This window comes from Hippocampus zosterae, chromosome 10, assembly GCF_025434085.1.
Source record: "Hippocampus zosterae strain Florida chromosome 10, ASM2543408v3, whole genome shotgun sequence".
Taxonomy (NCBI): Eukaryota; Metazoa; Chordata; class Actinopteri; order Syngnathiformes; family Syngnathidae; genus Hippocampus; species Hippocampus zosterae.
Genome location: NC_067460.1, coordinates 5012387 through 5028014, shown reverse-complemented (window position 1 = coordinate 5028014; position 15628 = coordinate 5012387). Strand labels below are relative to the sequence as shown.

The following is a 15628-nucleotide window of genomic DNA, read 5'->3' as shown; positions in this document are numbered from 1 at the left end:
TAATCTCTTGACATCACTACCATCATGAAACCTTTCCTGCATCCTGTTTCCTGATAACACGATAAGCCGTCCACTGTAGAAACCGCTGTTCCTGCAAGGCTTCATTACACGTTGTGATTGGCCATTCCGCCAACTTTCATCACCACTTTCCTGTAGTTATCTACGCTCACCAATATTTGTTTTTATGTCAATCAGTTCACTCAGCCAATGAAATGTCAAGACATGAATGGATGTAAAGTTTAGCTTACGAAACCCCCTCTGTTCCGATTCTGATTGGTTCGCTGTGGTGTCATTTAGCAGAGCAGTGAAAACACTGAATATTTCAGGAAATACACCGTATTGTTCCATATATGCATAATTCAGAGACTGAAAGGGTTCATACATTTTAACTCAAGTTTTTATAGTACAACTCACTGTATTTAAAAAAAAAAGGCTGGTAAAAGCAAGCAGGTATTTAAAACTGCTTGTGTTTCTGGATTGCAATGAAAGAGTTGTTAAGGTGATATCAAATCAGGAATTTGAAAATAAATTGATGGATGCGACTTTTATTTGTCAAAACACAATTTTTTTTATTTAGAATTATTTATTTTAACAGATCAATGCAATAACAGAAATATGACAGATTCAGAGTTCTTTGCAGAAGAAAACTTGTGCTCACTGAACATCGCGTTGACCATTTTGGGAAATGAACAAAACGGCAATAGCCAAACAAATTTGAACAGTGTTTTTATTTGTCAGTCCAAGTATCTTGAACACCACCATTTCCTGTTGTTTTACCTCAGAAACTGTGTGTGAATATGATGCTGTCACCGAGCCAAAATGTCAAAGAAGGAACAGAGAATGCAATCCAAAAGTATAATTACGAGATAGCATTCTCCCTTAAAGGTTGTGGAGAGTGTAGATGTGACATCGGAATGTGCAGACAAGTTTCTGGTGTATACTTGAGTGCTACATTGTTTACTTTATATGCCCAAGACTTGACCTTTCATCTTCTGGCAAAATAAAAAGGGCAATATTTTATCTCAGATAAGCATCAAGACTGAGAATGTTACAGAGCGTGCTGTACTTCAGAATTTGTACTCAGATGGGGTTTAAATTGGATGAGCAAGGGTGTTGAAGTCACTGGGCTCAGAATGTTATAGTGCATGCTGTATTGCATAATTGGTAATCAGATGGAGTTTAAATTGGATGAGCACTGGTGTTGAGATCACTCGTTTTAAAGTATTGCTTTTAGTCATTTAAGTTACTATTTAATTTACAACATTCCATTAAATAGTTCAAATTTCTACTTTTGCCCCTGTAAGACTGATAACTGAGCTACCGTTAGTACTGTAGTAAAACATCACCCTCGGTGTTAGCTGGCTGCTTTTCATTCAAATAAAAGAAAACCAAATCCTGATCCCATAGACAAATTCAACATGTGGTAAAACAGGGAAAGAAAAAAAACTGCAGTACTCTCAATCCGTTTTGGCAGATCTTCAACATGCACTGCAGATCGTTTCCCCACTAATGGAAAAGGCCTTGAGCCTGTATTGATTCAGATGTTTGGGTCAAATGCAGTATGAGGCAAATGAACTCTGACAGCATGTTTATCACACTACTCCACACAGCGTATCACACCCACGCCGGCATCAAAAACCAACAAACAGCCCTCCATTCACCTCCCACTCTCTTGAACAAAAATAGTGGAACAAAAAATGTTCTTAACATTTACCAGAAATCACACCAGACAAAGTTCACCGTTACATCCACTTTAACAATCACTCAAACGACAGAAATCAATTGAAAACTTACCAGCCGCTCCACAGGGATGAAACTGGAATCCATGGAAACTATTCGGAACTGCACTGTAAAAAAACATTGGCAATGAAAAAAAGTATTTAAGCACTGCATTGTCGACATTACAGGGAGGGAAAAGCACATTTGGCAACATTCATTTGTCCTGCTGTGAATGGTCTTTCTTTTTTAGGATGCTGCTGATTTCGGTATGTCGAAATCCTTAGCCAACATAGACACACGCACACCTGATTCATACTTCACTATCAAATCTTTCTTAACTTAAATAGCTTTGCGCACTATATTCCTATGTTTTCACCAGCTTTACTTCCACTTGCTTTCTTTGGTGCTATGCAGAAATAACGGTTCAATTTTCGAAGATCTCAACAAACACATCTGCTTTTTTTTTAATCTTTATTGAACACGTCTGCTCACAATGGAGGATATTTTTTTTTTAATCTTTGAACATATATGCTCACAATGGACGCTCTTTTTTTTATCTTTGAACACGTCTGCTCACAACGAAGGCGTCACTTCTTTGTCTACCGAGGAAGTGTCACTTCCTCGTGTAAGGAAGTCGAGTGGCGCATTCAAGTGCGCTCAGTTTGGTTGAGAATCGTTTTTCGGTCGTAATCCGAGGCATAAAAAAAATATAAATTTTTCGTCGAAAACCGATTTGGTTGAGAACAGAGACATTCGAAATCCGAGGTTTGACTGTATTATTATGGTTATTATTATTATTATTATTATAGAAGGTGGCCCAGTGGTCAACTGGTTAGTGCATCAGCCTCACAGTGCAGAGGTGCAGGGTTCGATTCCGGCTTCCTGCCTTCCTGTGTCGAGTTTACATGTTATCCACGTGCCTGTGTGGGGTTTTTTTCCACGTATTCCGGTTTCCTCCCACACTCCAAAAACATATATGGCAGGTTAATGGAATTGACGAATTGTCTTTAGGTGTGAGTGTAAGCCTGAATGGATGTTAATCTGTGTGTGCTCTGCTATTGGCAGGCAACCAGTTCAGGGTGTATGGATGGCTGGATTATTGTAGAAGTGTTTGGACAATGCGGACCAACACCAAGACGCTCTACACCACCAACATTGCAGCTGTGGCTTACGTCTGCTTGTTTACAGCAGGGGTCCCCAACCTTTTTTGCTTCACGGACCGGTTTAATGTCAGACAACATTTTCAGGGACCGGCCGCAACATTCTATGGTCGCTGTGGTAATGTTTACACGGGCCTTTAAAATAAGATAGACCGCAAATACTAAGTGCATGAAAAATACAACTCACCATCGCCGCATTTTATGCAGATTGGGTTTGGTGCGTGGTAATCTCGCGTTGTGATCAATCCGCATTTTAAGTAGGACTCCTGACACTGTCGATTAAATTTTGCCTTGTTTTTCTTGAAAGTCATAGGCCCCTCCTCTGTCTCCTGTCTGGGCCTTTCCCCCTTCCCAAAGAAACATTCCAAAGACCTTTGTTTTTTCCTTATTTACCTGGGTTTCATTTTAGCGGTAACCGATCACGTGACTGAGAAGCGCGCCTCCATCTGTGTCAAGAGTGACATATTGTAGACAGATGTAACAGAGGATCCGGTAATTTTTCTAAATAAAACATCTGTTAGATTCCGAAATAAATAAAACGGAAGTAATGTAAGTTATTTATTCTTTCTGTGCGGCCTGGTACCAAATGACCCACGGAACGGCATCGGTCCGTGGCACGGGGTTGGGGACATCTGGTTTAGAGTGTTAATGGTAGCTTTGATTAATGATTTTGTTGAAGCAGCATTCTCGGTGTCTTTATCATGGCTACTATCATCACAACGTTCGATTATGAAAACCCATGTTTTAATATTGCGCTAGTGCGCATTTGTGACGGCCTTGGCTCGAGTCACGGACTTGAAGAGGGGTGTGGCATTCGGCCTCGGCTCACAAGCAGCACTTCTGGCTCAGAAGTACTCACTATTGTAAATGTATTGTTTTACAAGTGCAAAGATAAATTTGGTTTTGGTATTGCAACAAACTATTCCATCCCAAAATGGTCTCTCAACTTTTAATGTTTTGATTGTGGCGATACTTACCGGTCTGCCCAGGTTTGTAGATGGGTTTATCAGTCTGGACAATGTGGATGAAAGCCGGGGGCACAATGAGGATTTTGGTCTTTTTGTTCATGGTGGCACTCTCCCCTTTCACAGTGACGTTTATGGTTGCCACAGTACTAGTGCGCACTGCCGGGACCTACAGTGCCAAAAGACACACACACAGACGCCAACAGATATATTGTAAATAGAGGGAGGGGAAAAATGAGAAAGAGATGGAATTCGTACAAATATGCTATTACCAAGAGGCCCTGTGTTGCAACAACAAAAAATCCACAAGGTCAACTATGAAATCACTCCATACTTTTAAGTATACGCTTTCACTTGTTTTTAAATGCAAGTGGAGCTGTTATTACATAACGAGGGGCGGCAACTGCTTCCAAAATTTCTAAGGGCCCTTTTTTGGTCCATATGTGTGTGTGTGTTGAGGGACTAAGAGTCGGGGGAGGGAATTTTTTCCAGAGGAATGCAGGTACATTGCTGGGCTGCAGTAGAACGCAGCCTTTGTTGAGCTGCAGGTCGAGAAATGCCATACCAATTCTGACACAGCTAGAGTTTAACTCAGGGTGGGGGTGGGGGAAACCGAGAGAAATCAAACACTATTATCACTGAGTGGTTGGGGTCACTTGGGCGGTCATTGAAAAGGAGCAAAGCTTGTTTGGTTGCATAACAACGCACTGTGGGGAGACAGTCCAGAGCAGTTATTTGCTAAAGAGCTGTGCTGATAGCTCGAGTCATGGCGCCAGCTAGATAATTTGCTACATAATGATGGATGGACAAACGGAAAGATGGATAGTCAACAAACGGACCTGAAAGTTCAGGCACTGATAAAAGTCCTGTTTGACTGCCTTCTCCAGGATGACGGCGCTGCCAGTGTCCGTGTCCAGGGTGATACTCAATGCAACGAGCTCCGTGGGCCCCTGGATAAGGGCACACAACGTTTCCTGTGACCCTCCTCTAACCCGGGAACTTAGAGTCACGGCGAAGATGCTGCATGGACCGGAAAAACACAAACATTATGCGAGTAAACAAGTGTTAACGTGACTGGATTTCTTTTGAGACAGCAAATGTAGCAAAATATTGAAAAGTGAAAAATTATACATGAGGGCTCTACACTAGCTTTTGCACTGGTATCACAAGTGCTGACAACTTTTTTTTGTTGGTCACACCAACAGATTTGGTCGTGCCAATTTTGTTGACTGGACAGCATAACCATATTGGCTGACGTATTGTCATCTCAATGGGCAAAGTGTGGTTTTGTATGATGAAAAGACTGACAGTGGCTGAAGATATACAGTAGTGTATTTGCAAAATATTTTACTGGAACAGCTTAGTAGGCAACAAGCAGTGGATGACAAAACATTACTTTATATAACTTCAAAAAAGGACAAAAAAGGAAACAATACAATGGCAAAAAAAGCAGTCAAATAATTGCTTTCAGCTAATAAAACTTACATTTTGTTATATTTGTAGGTTATTAGCTCAACAAAATACTCCAATTGTGCCATTCAACAATTGAAAACAAAAACATGACATTTTTTATACACTACTGACGTGTTTTATTCATATCCAGGAGTTTGAAAAAAAATCTTAGTGCACCAAAGTGTTTGATTTTTATTCCTCCTATGAGTGGAGTGTATGTCATTGAATATTCAACAAGTCTGAAGAATGGAAGCTTAGTGGTTTGATTAGACATCAGGACCAAAGTGATGAGATGGACCATAATTGTATTTGAGTAAAATAGTGATTTGACCCCATTCACACATGCATATATATATATATATATACACTGTATATAGCTTTGTATTATAAACAGACTCAGCTTTAACACCGGTGTGAATCAATTTGTGAGTAACCTGAGACAAGGTTGTTATTATTTTTGCAGTCATACTTTTACTGCCATTTTTTTTTGGGGGGGGGGGTAAAGTTTTTGTATAGTGGGTGCCATGGCTCAATTAAGTGCGAATCACTGCAAAAAGTGTTTGCTTGTAAAACACGAGTGTTGAGTCAGCAACTACTAATGAAAAGTGAATGAAGCAATATTGGCGAGTAAACAAATTATTTCTTCCTTCTCCAACTATTTTTAACCATAGCCTGAAATCCTTGCACGTTGCATGAGCAATAAAGGCCATATTTGAGGTTTTGCTTGGTGGGGGGCAGAGAATTCCATCGCCTCGGATCCCAAAAGGAAAATTACATGACGACGTCGTTGCATTGAAGCAGTACTTTGCAATGAAACGGTCGATGCGACAACGCCAAACACACGCTCTCATATTACGCAAAATGCTGAGTGACAACGATAGAAGGATATTCTTCATTAGCCAGGACCTGTGTCCCGAGTTTATACAAACATCGTGCGGAGAGCAACGTTATGAGTCTCGAGATCACACGGTTCAAGATTGTCTCCACTTACGTGTCATTGAGATGAGCCGATGAACCACTTTGCAAAAAGAGAGACGCCAGTATAACCGCCAAGGTGTGGAGGACAGGTACCATGTTTGCGCAGCACACACAGCGCGTTCTTCCGACTGGACTGAAGCTTTCTGCACTGGAGCCCTGGGACACCGATGCAGACTCTGCACAAACTTTTTGGACTTTGTTTTTTTTATACCCCACCGAACGCCCCCCCCCCCCACACACACACACACACACACCTCGCTTCACGAACACTCCCACTCGTCTTTACCCTGCAACCAAATAAATTTCACTTCCCAAAAGTTCAAGCTGCACTGGCCTGCTGCCAGTTGTCCACAAATTCAGAAGAATTTGATAGTTGTTGGGGGTGGAAGGGAGGGGTTGGAGCAATATGTTTTTTTTCTTTTCTTTTTGGAGCTCCAGCCAGATCGTCATTCACAACTGACTGCTCACTAAATGTGAGAAATATTTTCAGGTTATGGGCTAAATGTTAGCATGAAGCACTTACGTTGTTACTGTAAATCACTGTTACAACAACTGTTTTTAGGCACACCAGAAAACGTGTTTGTGTGTTTTTTTTTACCATAAAAATGTACAAAGAATTTTGGAATTCACTGCCTCAAAGACAAGTAGCTACAAAACAGTTCAAAATCATGTCACTTTCATTCTGATCTCCACATTGGCATTTGGTCACATTATTTATTGACTGCATACTTCATATGTATTTTAAATTTAGATTGAAAAAGAAATGATATAAAAACATACATTACAAACATAGCCAAACAATAAGCAAGGTGTGTGACTGAGCAATAGAGTGACACACTATCAACACAGTTTGCCCACTGTGGTGAAGCGCTTCATGAGGCCTCAATTACCCATCACCAAACACCTCACTCAAGGATCAAACCCACAACTTGCGTCAACTTGCAACTGTTATAAATGCGCAGCGCACTGACCATTGAGCTAACGGTCCCTCTTGTGATGGAGCCGGAAAAGAGCAGTTCAAATGACTGGCTCTTTAATGTATTTCAGCAAACTTTAAAAGTACCAATCTTCATCCAGCCATGATCTGATCCACTTAATATTTTACTCATAAAATAACCACAGGCACATCACAGTTCAGTACTAGTGATGGGTCCAGCGACACCGATGCATTGACACATGCACCGGGCTCACAGAGCAAACCACGTGTCGATGCATGTGCCTGCTTCATTATGTCACGTGATTGACATGTGAACTGCATTGACACAGTCCAGGCTTCTAATTGACACACCGGCTGCGTTGACACAGTCCAGGCTGCTAATTGACACATCGACTGTGTTGACACAGTCCTGGCTGCTAATTGACACATCGGCTGCGTTGACACAGTCCAGGCTGCTAATTGACACGTGAACTGCACCGGTGCAGTTTAGACCGCATCGGCTGCTTGGCACAGTACAGGCTGCGCCACTTAGTCCAGGGGGCGTCGACTCAGTGCAGAGGGCGTTGACGCAGCAAAAGCCCGCCGCACAGTGTTTATAAGGAAGTGGGTTTGGCGACACAATGCCACTTGCCGAAACAAGCCAGACCTCATTCACGCTCGCTTGTCGAAGTTCGTGTCAGTGCAGACTTCGTGTTCGTGCCTTGCCTTCCTCGCCGATTATGGAGCAGAGACGCAAATCATCCGCCGTGTGGGACCATTTTGATGTCCCGGAGAATAAGGTATTATTTATTTATTCAAATCGCCTTCTGTCGCCGAGAGCCTCTCGGCGAGAGGCACTCGCCGAGTGCCTCTCAGATTATTGACATGTGTTGTACCATTCTAATCCGAATACATTTCAAGGTAACTCTTGGTTACTTCTTATTCACATTTCATTGCAGGTGAAATGTCGAATTTGCCGGGTCGAATTGTCATACACCAACAGAAGCACCTCCACCATGCAGAGGCATTATCGGGCCAAGCATGAGAATGAAGTTCGCGATGCACCCAGTATTACGCCAGGTATACAAACGTTCACTCATCTTTTCACGGTTGCTATGTTGATGATTTAATTGACAATCAGTAATTATTATTGGTTGACTCTCCACTCCATGTTTGACAATCAAGGTTCCAGGAAGCAGCTGTACTGGAAGGACCAACACACTTCTTTCCCAAACGTCTCCCACCTCGCAAAGGAGTTCCTTTGTACGCCAGCCTCATCCGTCCCTTGTGAGCGTGTGTTCTCCACAGCAGGAGAAATCGCTTGTAAAAGACGCAACAGGCTGAAGTTTAAAACATTGGAGCATCCTATTTTTCTCAATAAAAATGTCAAATCAAAGCCCACAAACATCCTCATTCAAATGATCTTCACATTATTTGAACACATTGAATGTTGCAAAATGAATGCATGGATGTGAATGATATTGTATACACTTCATCATCAAATCGATGAATGACCTTATGAAAATGTTTTGGAACAGTTGTAGATGCAAAACCGTACTGGCAGCTACATAATAGATAATAAAAAATATCCCAAACCATAGGGATCCTCCCAAAAACTAAGGATGTGCTGAATAAGAGATCCTTGTACACATACTTTTATTACTTCCATATTTGACCTATTGTGTGGGAATATGGGGAAATGCCAGTAAAACAGTTTTAAAACTACAATACAAAGCAATCGGAACAATCACTGGTTCCAAATGGACGGAACCCACAAATCCACTGTTTATCAAATTAAACAATGAAATCTCATGACCTGGTTGACTTCAAAATCGCCCAATTAATGTACAAAGCACACAATAACCTTTGCCAAAAGATCCAGAAGCTTTTTAAAATTCGAGAAACTTGTCATAATTTAGGGGGTACTAATCTATACAAAGTCCAAAACACTAAACGAACATCACACAAAGGAGTGTATCTGTAATAGGTGTAAATCTGTAGAATGATTCAGAAACGGACCAGTAAAATGAGGAACTCTCTTGCTGAGATTAAAAATGAATTCGAGAGTAGTACAAGACAACTACACAAATCAGAATTAAGCTGATAAATTCGATACACTCATGAAATATAGCAATACATCAGAAATACATTGATGAGATTATTTAATATATTAATGAAATGTAGCATCCATTATGAATATGAGAAAATCGACATATACATGTGCTCTAAAGAGTATGTACTGTATATACAATCCTAATGTAAAAATCTATTAGTACAGCATACATAAGGGTAAAAGCATTTGTTGATATTTAGACTTTCTTTCCTATTTAGAAAAATGATCAATTCATATATAGGAAGGGGTAGGACTCGGAGTAGGTTTTTTGCTTCTTTCTACTCCTCTGAACACATATTTGTGATGATGACTATTTTCTTTTCCTTTTTTTATATCTTACCTTCACCTTTTGCCAATTTATTACCGAATTGTATATTTTATATGTTCAATATACAAAACAATTTATCAGTCAGTTCAGTCTGTTAAGTGGGTTGGCTGCAGGGATCTTGAAGGTCCAGCAGGTGGCATTGGTCAGTGACACAGTATCAGCACAGTATCAACACAGTGTGTCAGTGTGTCGACACGCCTCATGAGGCCTCATGGACCCATCACTATTCAGTACTTTACATGTTTAAGTGACAGGACGAATTTGATCAAGGCAGACACTGAGCTCTGCAGACATATTTAAGTCACCAATTCATTCTGTATACCAGCTCACATTGTTGCCACACCATGGCTAGAGCAGTGACATTGCTCCACTGCACAAGTCGCAGCGATTGGTAGATGTATGTCATGTAGCACGGTGGTGGTGGTGGACCCCAAAAAGCAGGCAGGAGAGAGGAACAGGGTGTATTTGAAGAAGTGTATGTATAAAACACAGAAAACTAAATCCTAAACAAACAAAGTCCAAAGTAGCAAACAAAAACCATGACTGTAGCTCAAAACGATCAATAACAGAAACATGACAAACAAACAACAATGACCCGACAGTGAGTGGCTGGGCTGGGAGTCCTTTTAAAGCACTAATTACCTAATGACCAACAGGTGTGCAGCTGCAGGGGAGCATTACAGTGCCACATGAATGGAAAAGAAAAGGATGACCTATATTTGCCACATGGGCCTGCAGCCAGAGAGCGACTTGGTAGGAGAGTGGGAGACCAGAGCTGGCTCGTACCCGCCAAGAGCTCCTGGTACCACTGTTCGAAATCTGGTTTGGGCAGTGGAGGCCTGATGCCCTCAGACCGGCAGCAGCAGAGTGAGAGAGATGTGGCATTGGAAAAAATGGTAAAATGAAGAGAAAAAACAATGCAGAGATTAGAAAGCATTTCAAACAATAAGAAGAAAAGATGAAACATTTTTTTTCAACTTGGAATTTTGTTCTTAACTGCAGTATGCTTTATACCCTCAAGCCGCTATATCCCTGTTTTACATTTCTGTATCCTAATTCGACGTGTCTACTGCAATGGCCCAGTTTCTCACAGGAGCATTAACATGTTCATCCTGTTCTGTTTTACGTTATCTTTCCTTTAATTGTAGCTCCCGTGCAGTTTGAATTAAGAAGTGATGTCCTTCCTTGAGCAGAATTACAAATCACTGCAGACACTTTCACTTGTTCATGTAATGACTGATTTTTCTAACAATATTCAGCAAAGTACTTTATTTCTATAGCCCACCTATCATCACAAGATGTGGTAACTAAAAACAAAATCAAAAAGGACTTTCCATGCATGTTAGTTCTCCAAAGTAATAAGCAAAGAAAGACGAAAGAAAAATATACATGCTGTACTTGAAGATGCATGTCCACTATGAGAGGCGGAATTTTAAAAAATCTGGTAATCACATTTTTTTCAGACTTTATGTGCATGTTTATTGCTGAAAATAAATATTTGAACACATGATAAAATGTATGTCAGTATTTGGTTTGTTTACAATTACAGAGACATTTCCTTTTGCACACACTGCAGCAGGAGTTTTGGCCCTCTGTGCCACAAAGATCTTCTGTAAATCTGTCAGGTTGCAGGACTGTCTCTGAGCAATGTGGACTTTCAGCTCCGTCAAAAGATTTTCAGTTGGATTCGGTTCTGGAAACTGACTAGGCCGCTCTTGAGCATTTATATCCTGCTGACTACCAGGAAAAAAATGTTGTCCAATCACATGTATTTTTAAATTCCACAATCTATGTGAAGTAATTGGACTACTCCAAAAGATAATTTTGAAATCCCACTACATTTTTTAAACAGGCTCAAATACACTTAAAACAACTCAAACAACACTTTAACGTGTTCATAAGAGTCTTGTAATTAAAATGCCAATAGCATCTCAAGACAAAATGTGTTTGATAAAAAGTATTACTTTTCCTCTTCCCATAAAAAGTGCTTGCACTGATGGAAGCCATTTTCTTACTTGTTCTAACCCCTACAAATTTGGTATCACTGGAAAGCACTGAATGTCCTATTTAGAGTATCAAAAGGAGTTCATGCGATTGGATGCACTGGGTGGGAGATATTTAGGTTCACAAATGTCCTCTACAGAGGACAAATTTGAACTACTGGTAGTCAGGAGGTTATGCTTCTTACGGAGCCACTCCTTGCTTATCCTGGTTGTGTTCTTCAGGATCAAAATCTCACTGAACCTGGCACCGATCATCCTGTCCTTAAATTTTTTTCACTAACAAGATCAAGTATGTATTTTAATCCACAAAATGTAGGTAGACTTGCACCACTCATTCGAAAATTACATTTCTAAGGCGGCCACACTCGGCTGGCCTCCTAACTGAAGATTTGATGATCTGAATTTCAGTCTGTCCATCCATCCGTTCATTTTCTGGACTGCATATCCTCACTAAGGTTGTGTACAGGCATGCTGGAATTTTCAAATTCCAACTTTGGAATTTCACAAAGACACGCCAACTGGGTTTGTTGTGGAGCTCGCTGTCTGACATCAATGCTGCCAAAGTGGACACTCAAAAAGCACATGCTGCACTGTGACACAGAACATTCCAAAACGTTGGAAATTGATGTAAGGCTTGAGGAGCCAACAATGAGAAGAAAGGAGGGTTGGCGCGGAGCGCCGATGCGGATTTGGAACTGGGAGTTGCGGCTTGGAGTTTGAAGCGGATTACGTGGGACAAGAGAAGTGAACTAATCTCTTTTCATCAATGGACGCTACAGCTTCGTGTTTGCTTTCAAAACTTAGCTTGTAGTAGACGTTTGCACATTTTCAGCATGACGTCTCTGATCCACTGGTGAAAGGACACTTTGATCCTCTCCTCTTTCATTTATAACTGCTTCAGACAACAAAATGTATGCAGAAAAGTGGTGAAGATTGCACGACTGTCTGTGTCCTATGTGTTGTGTTGTGTTGTGTTATTTTGACTTCAAAATGGCGCCGCGAGAGTGGCTGCCTTTCCAACAGCTCCTATATTTTGTTGTTCTACTTCTTACTTTCATAACTTTGCTGCTGTGAATTGGGAATTTCTCCATTGCCAGACTAATAAAGGTTTCCTTATCTTATCTTAAAAGCCTACTTCCATGGTTGGTCAGCCGATGGCTTAATGAACTGGCTGCCAAGCGGACGCGAACATACTCGACTACATTAGCGGCTGGCGTCCACAACAAGCTCTTCCATGTCTAGTAAGAAGCGGATTTGATCCTGCTAACCTCTTCTGTTTAATGACTGAAAGCTAATTGTTGCATTGACCAGTTGTAACTTTTAACACCACCCCATAAAAATTTCTGCGGGGGGACATCCAAGCCTGACTGCCTCCTGAGACTGAACATTTTAGCCGAGCTAAATGGCCGAAAATTTGACAGTCAACTAATGTGCATATTCATTACTTTTGGTGGTAATTGGTCACCGTTTCAGACGCTAGGTGACAACAGAATGTGACAAATCAAGTAATATTACAATGCTTGCCTGCTATGATGTGGACAGGCAGAGATGTACTAACATAATCTTTACCTATAATCCTATTATACAAGTGCAGAAAAAAGCCCTAAAGTATGGTACTTCCACCAACATGGTTCTTCCTCCAAAACATGGCAATTAGAGTGAAGGTCAAAAAGTTCTATTTTGGTCTTATCTGACCACATGACTTTCCCCATGACTCCTCTGGATTATCCAGCAAAATTCAGATGGGCTTGGATATGTGCTGACTCAAGGAGGGGAGGCTTCTTTGTGATCCATGATTTTAGTCAAGACGTCTTAGTGTATTATCAATAGTAACTTTTGAAACAATGGCATTCCTTTTTCTCATGCAAACTCAAGGAGGGGAGGCTTCTTTGTGATCCATGATTTTAGTCAAGACGTCTTAGTGTATTATCAATAGTAACTTTTGAAACAATGGCATTCCTTTTTGTCATGCCCTCCGATGCACAGTAATTCTGGGCTAATTTCTCACCTTTCTTACCAATATTGAAATCACGTGTGATCTTGCATGGAGTCCGAGTCCGAGGAAGGCTGACAGTCATCATAAGCTTCTTCCATTTTCTCACAATTGTTCCAACTGTTGATCTTAAATCACCAAGCTGCAATTGGCCCATAGTCCTTTCCAGCTTGCGGAGGTCAACAATTTTGTCTCAGTTGTCTTGCCCTTAGTATTGGATGCAGTCTGACTGTTAGTTTGGTGTTTTCCGAGTACTTATGTATAGTGGACATGTTAGCATGCGAAGACAGGAAGAAGCTTCTGCATTAGCATTTGTGGTGAGTATGATGTTATTTGTTCATTTAATGGTTTAATTATTGTTTCCTTGTCCACCGGGGTGGTATCTCCTTCAAGCTCGAGTCTTCTACCACAGGCATAGGAGCTTGAATGTACAATCTTAGCTTTTTCCAGTTTTGCACTCTTCTGCACAAGGATGTCAGAAGTTGTTCCTGGGAGCTGCTGGAGCCACCATCCAGTTTGGGGGTAACTGCCCTCAGTGGCCCAATCACTAGTGGCACCACTGTTCCCTTCACCCTCCATTGTCTCTCATATTTCTCCAGCTTTTTGTGTTCCTTTTTCCGGATTTTGCTATCATTTGGGATTCTTGATGACTACTGTCTTCTCATGTTTATCCACCACCACTATGTAAGGCTTGTTGGCTATGACCAGTTTGCCAATCTGGATCTGGAAGCCAGAGGATATGGATGTATCAGAGGAGTTCAGAAAGCATGAATGGGAACACTGCCTGTGTTTTGATTGTTCTTTAGCTTTGTGTGTCTTTCTCAAGCCCAGTTTTGACAAAACTTGTTGAGAGGTAAAGAACGTGATATAAGAACACTTTTCAGAAAGTTATAGTGCACATACACTGTCTTCTACATTACAGTATTAGGTGTACAGTATTGTGCTTTGCATTGTTCTTCTAAATAAGGAGGAAATGTGCTTTAGAATAAAAACATTTTAACCATCAACAATAATATTAACTTCTGGATTCTATTGAACAATACAATATTGATCATAAATCATTGATTTAATTTTGCAAAATGACTACAAATAGTTTTCACTGATTTCCTGTACGCAACACGTAAAAAAATCGTATGTTATCAAGAACTTCATGACGTAGAGATCATTTAATAAACAAATGCCTCAACCAAAAACATCTTTCATAATCACATAGCATTAACGTAGCAGAACATCTTCAACACTGTATCTGGTCAGGCAGCATCACCCACCCCCTCCAGCCCTCCCTGACAGCACTTGGAAGCGCCTTCAGCCAGAGACTGTTACACCCGCGTTGCAAGTAGGAGAGATACAGACGCTCGTTCCTACCGACTGCTGTCAGGCTGCTGAGTAAAAATAATAACAATAATAATAATACTTAAATGATGTGAAACGAATGTAAAATGTGAAAAACTATTTTAAATAACATAGCGATTGATCAATTTTGTATTGATATTGCACTTAATTGAACAGTGTTTGTTTTTTCTTCTTTTTTCTTTCTACCCACATTCTTGCTGCTGGAGGCTGTAAATTTCCCCAGTGTGGGACAAATAATGGATATCTTATCTTATCTTATCTCAACAGCTATTAAAAGTGTAAACCCATGGATCATTTCTGCCTGCCTCTCACTTGAGAATGCAATAATTGCCTCCCAAAGTTGCTATTTGGCTGTATACTGCCATCCATCCTCATAAATTTTACTTTAACGATACTTTGGGAGTTTTTCTTCCTTTAAACCCTCAGCAGCCACCACTTGAAGGGTGAGATGGTGCATTGTTTTGGATGATAGTTATTATTTCACAGCTCTAAATAGTTTCTTTAATTAAGTCAAGTCAAGTCAACAGTATTTATGGAGCACTTTCAAACAGCCATCGCTGCATACAAAGTGCTGTACATGGAGCAATTTAACATGCACAATAAACAGTAAGACAAATCGATAATAATCATGGACAACACTAACAGTAC

At 40.6% G+C, this 15628-nt stretch overlaps 2 protein-coding genes across 4 annotated transcripts in view; one reads left to right on the top strand and one right to left on the bottom strand.

The window, feature by feature from the left end:
* LOC127609257 (uncharacterized) overlaps nucleotides 1-15628 on the top strand; it is a 123811-nt gene that overhangs the window by 12897 nt on the left and 95286 nt on the right. The gene's annotated exons all lie outside the window — the stretch shown is intronic.
* Nucleotides 1-15628, bottom strand: part of LOC127609111 (alpha-2-macroglobulin) — a 118472-nt gene that overhangs the window by 58313 nt on the left and 44531 nt on the right. For 2 of the 3 annotated variants that reach the window (XM_052078834.1, XM_052078836.1), the window contains exons 1-4: nucleotides 6288-6480; nucleotides 4684-4864; nucleotides 3857-4013; nucleotides 1795-1847 (exon numbers count right to left, since the gene is read on the bottom strand). In XM_052078834.1, coding sequence (XP_051934794.1) covers nucleotides 1795-1847; nucleotides 3857-4013; nucleotides 4684-4864; nucleotides 6288-6370 — 474 coding nt within the window. In that variant the 5' untranslated portion in view covers nucleotides 6371-6480. Of the gene's footprint in view, nucleotides 1-1794; nucleotides 1848-3856; nucleotides 4014-4683; nucleotides 4865-6287; nucleotides 6481-15628 lie in introns of those variants that run through there. The other variant, XM_052078835.1, reaches the window with a different exon arrangement.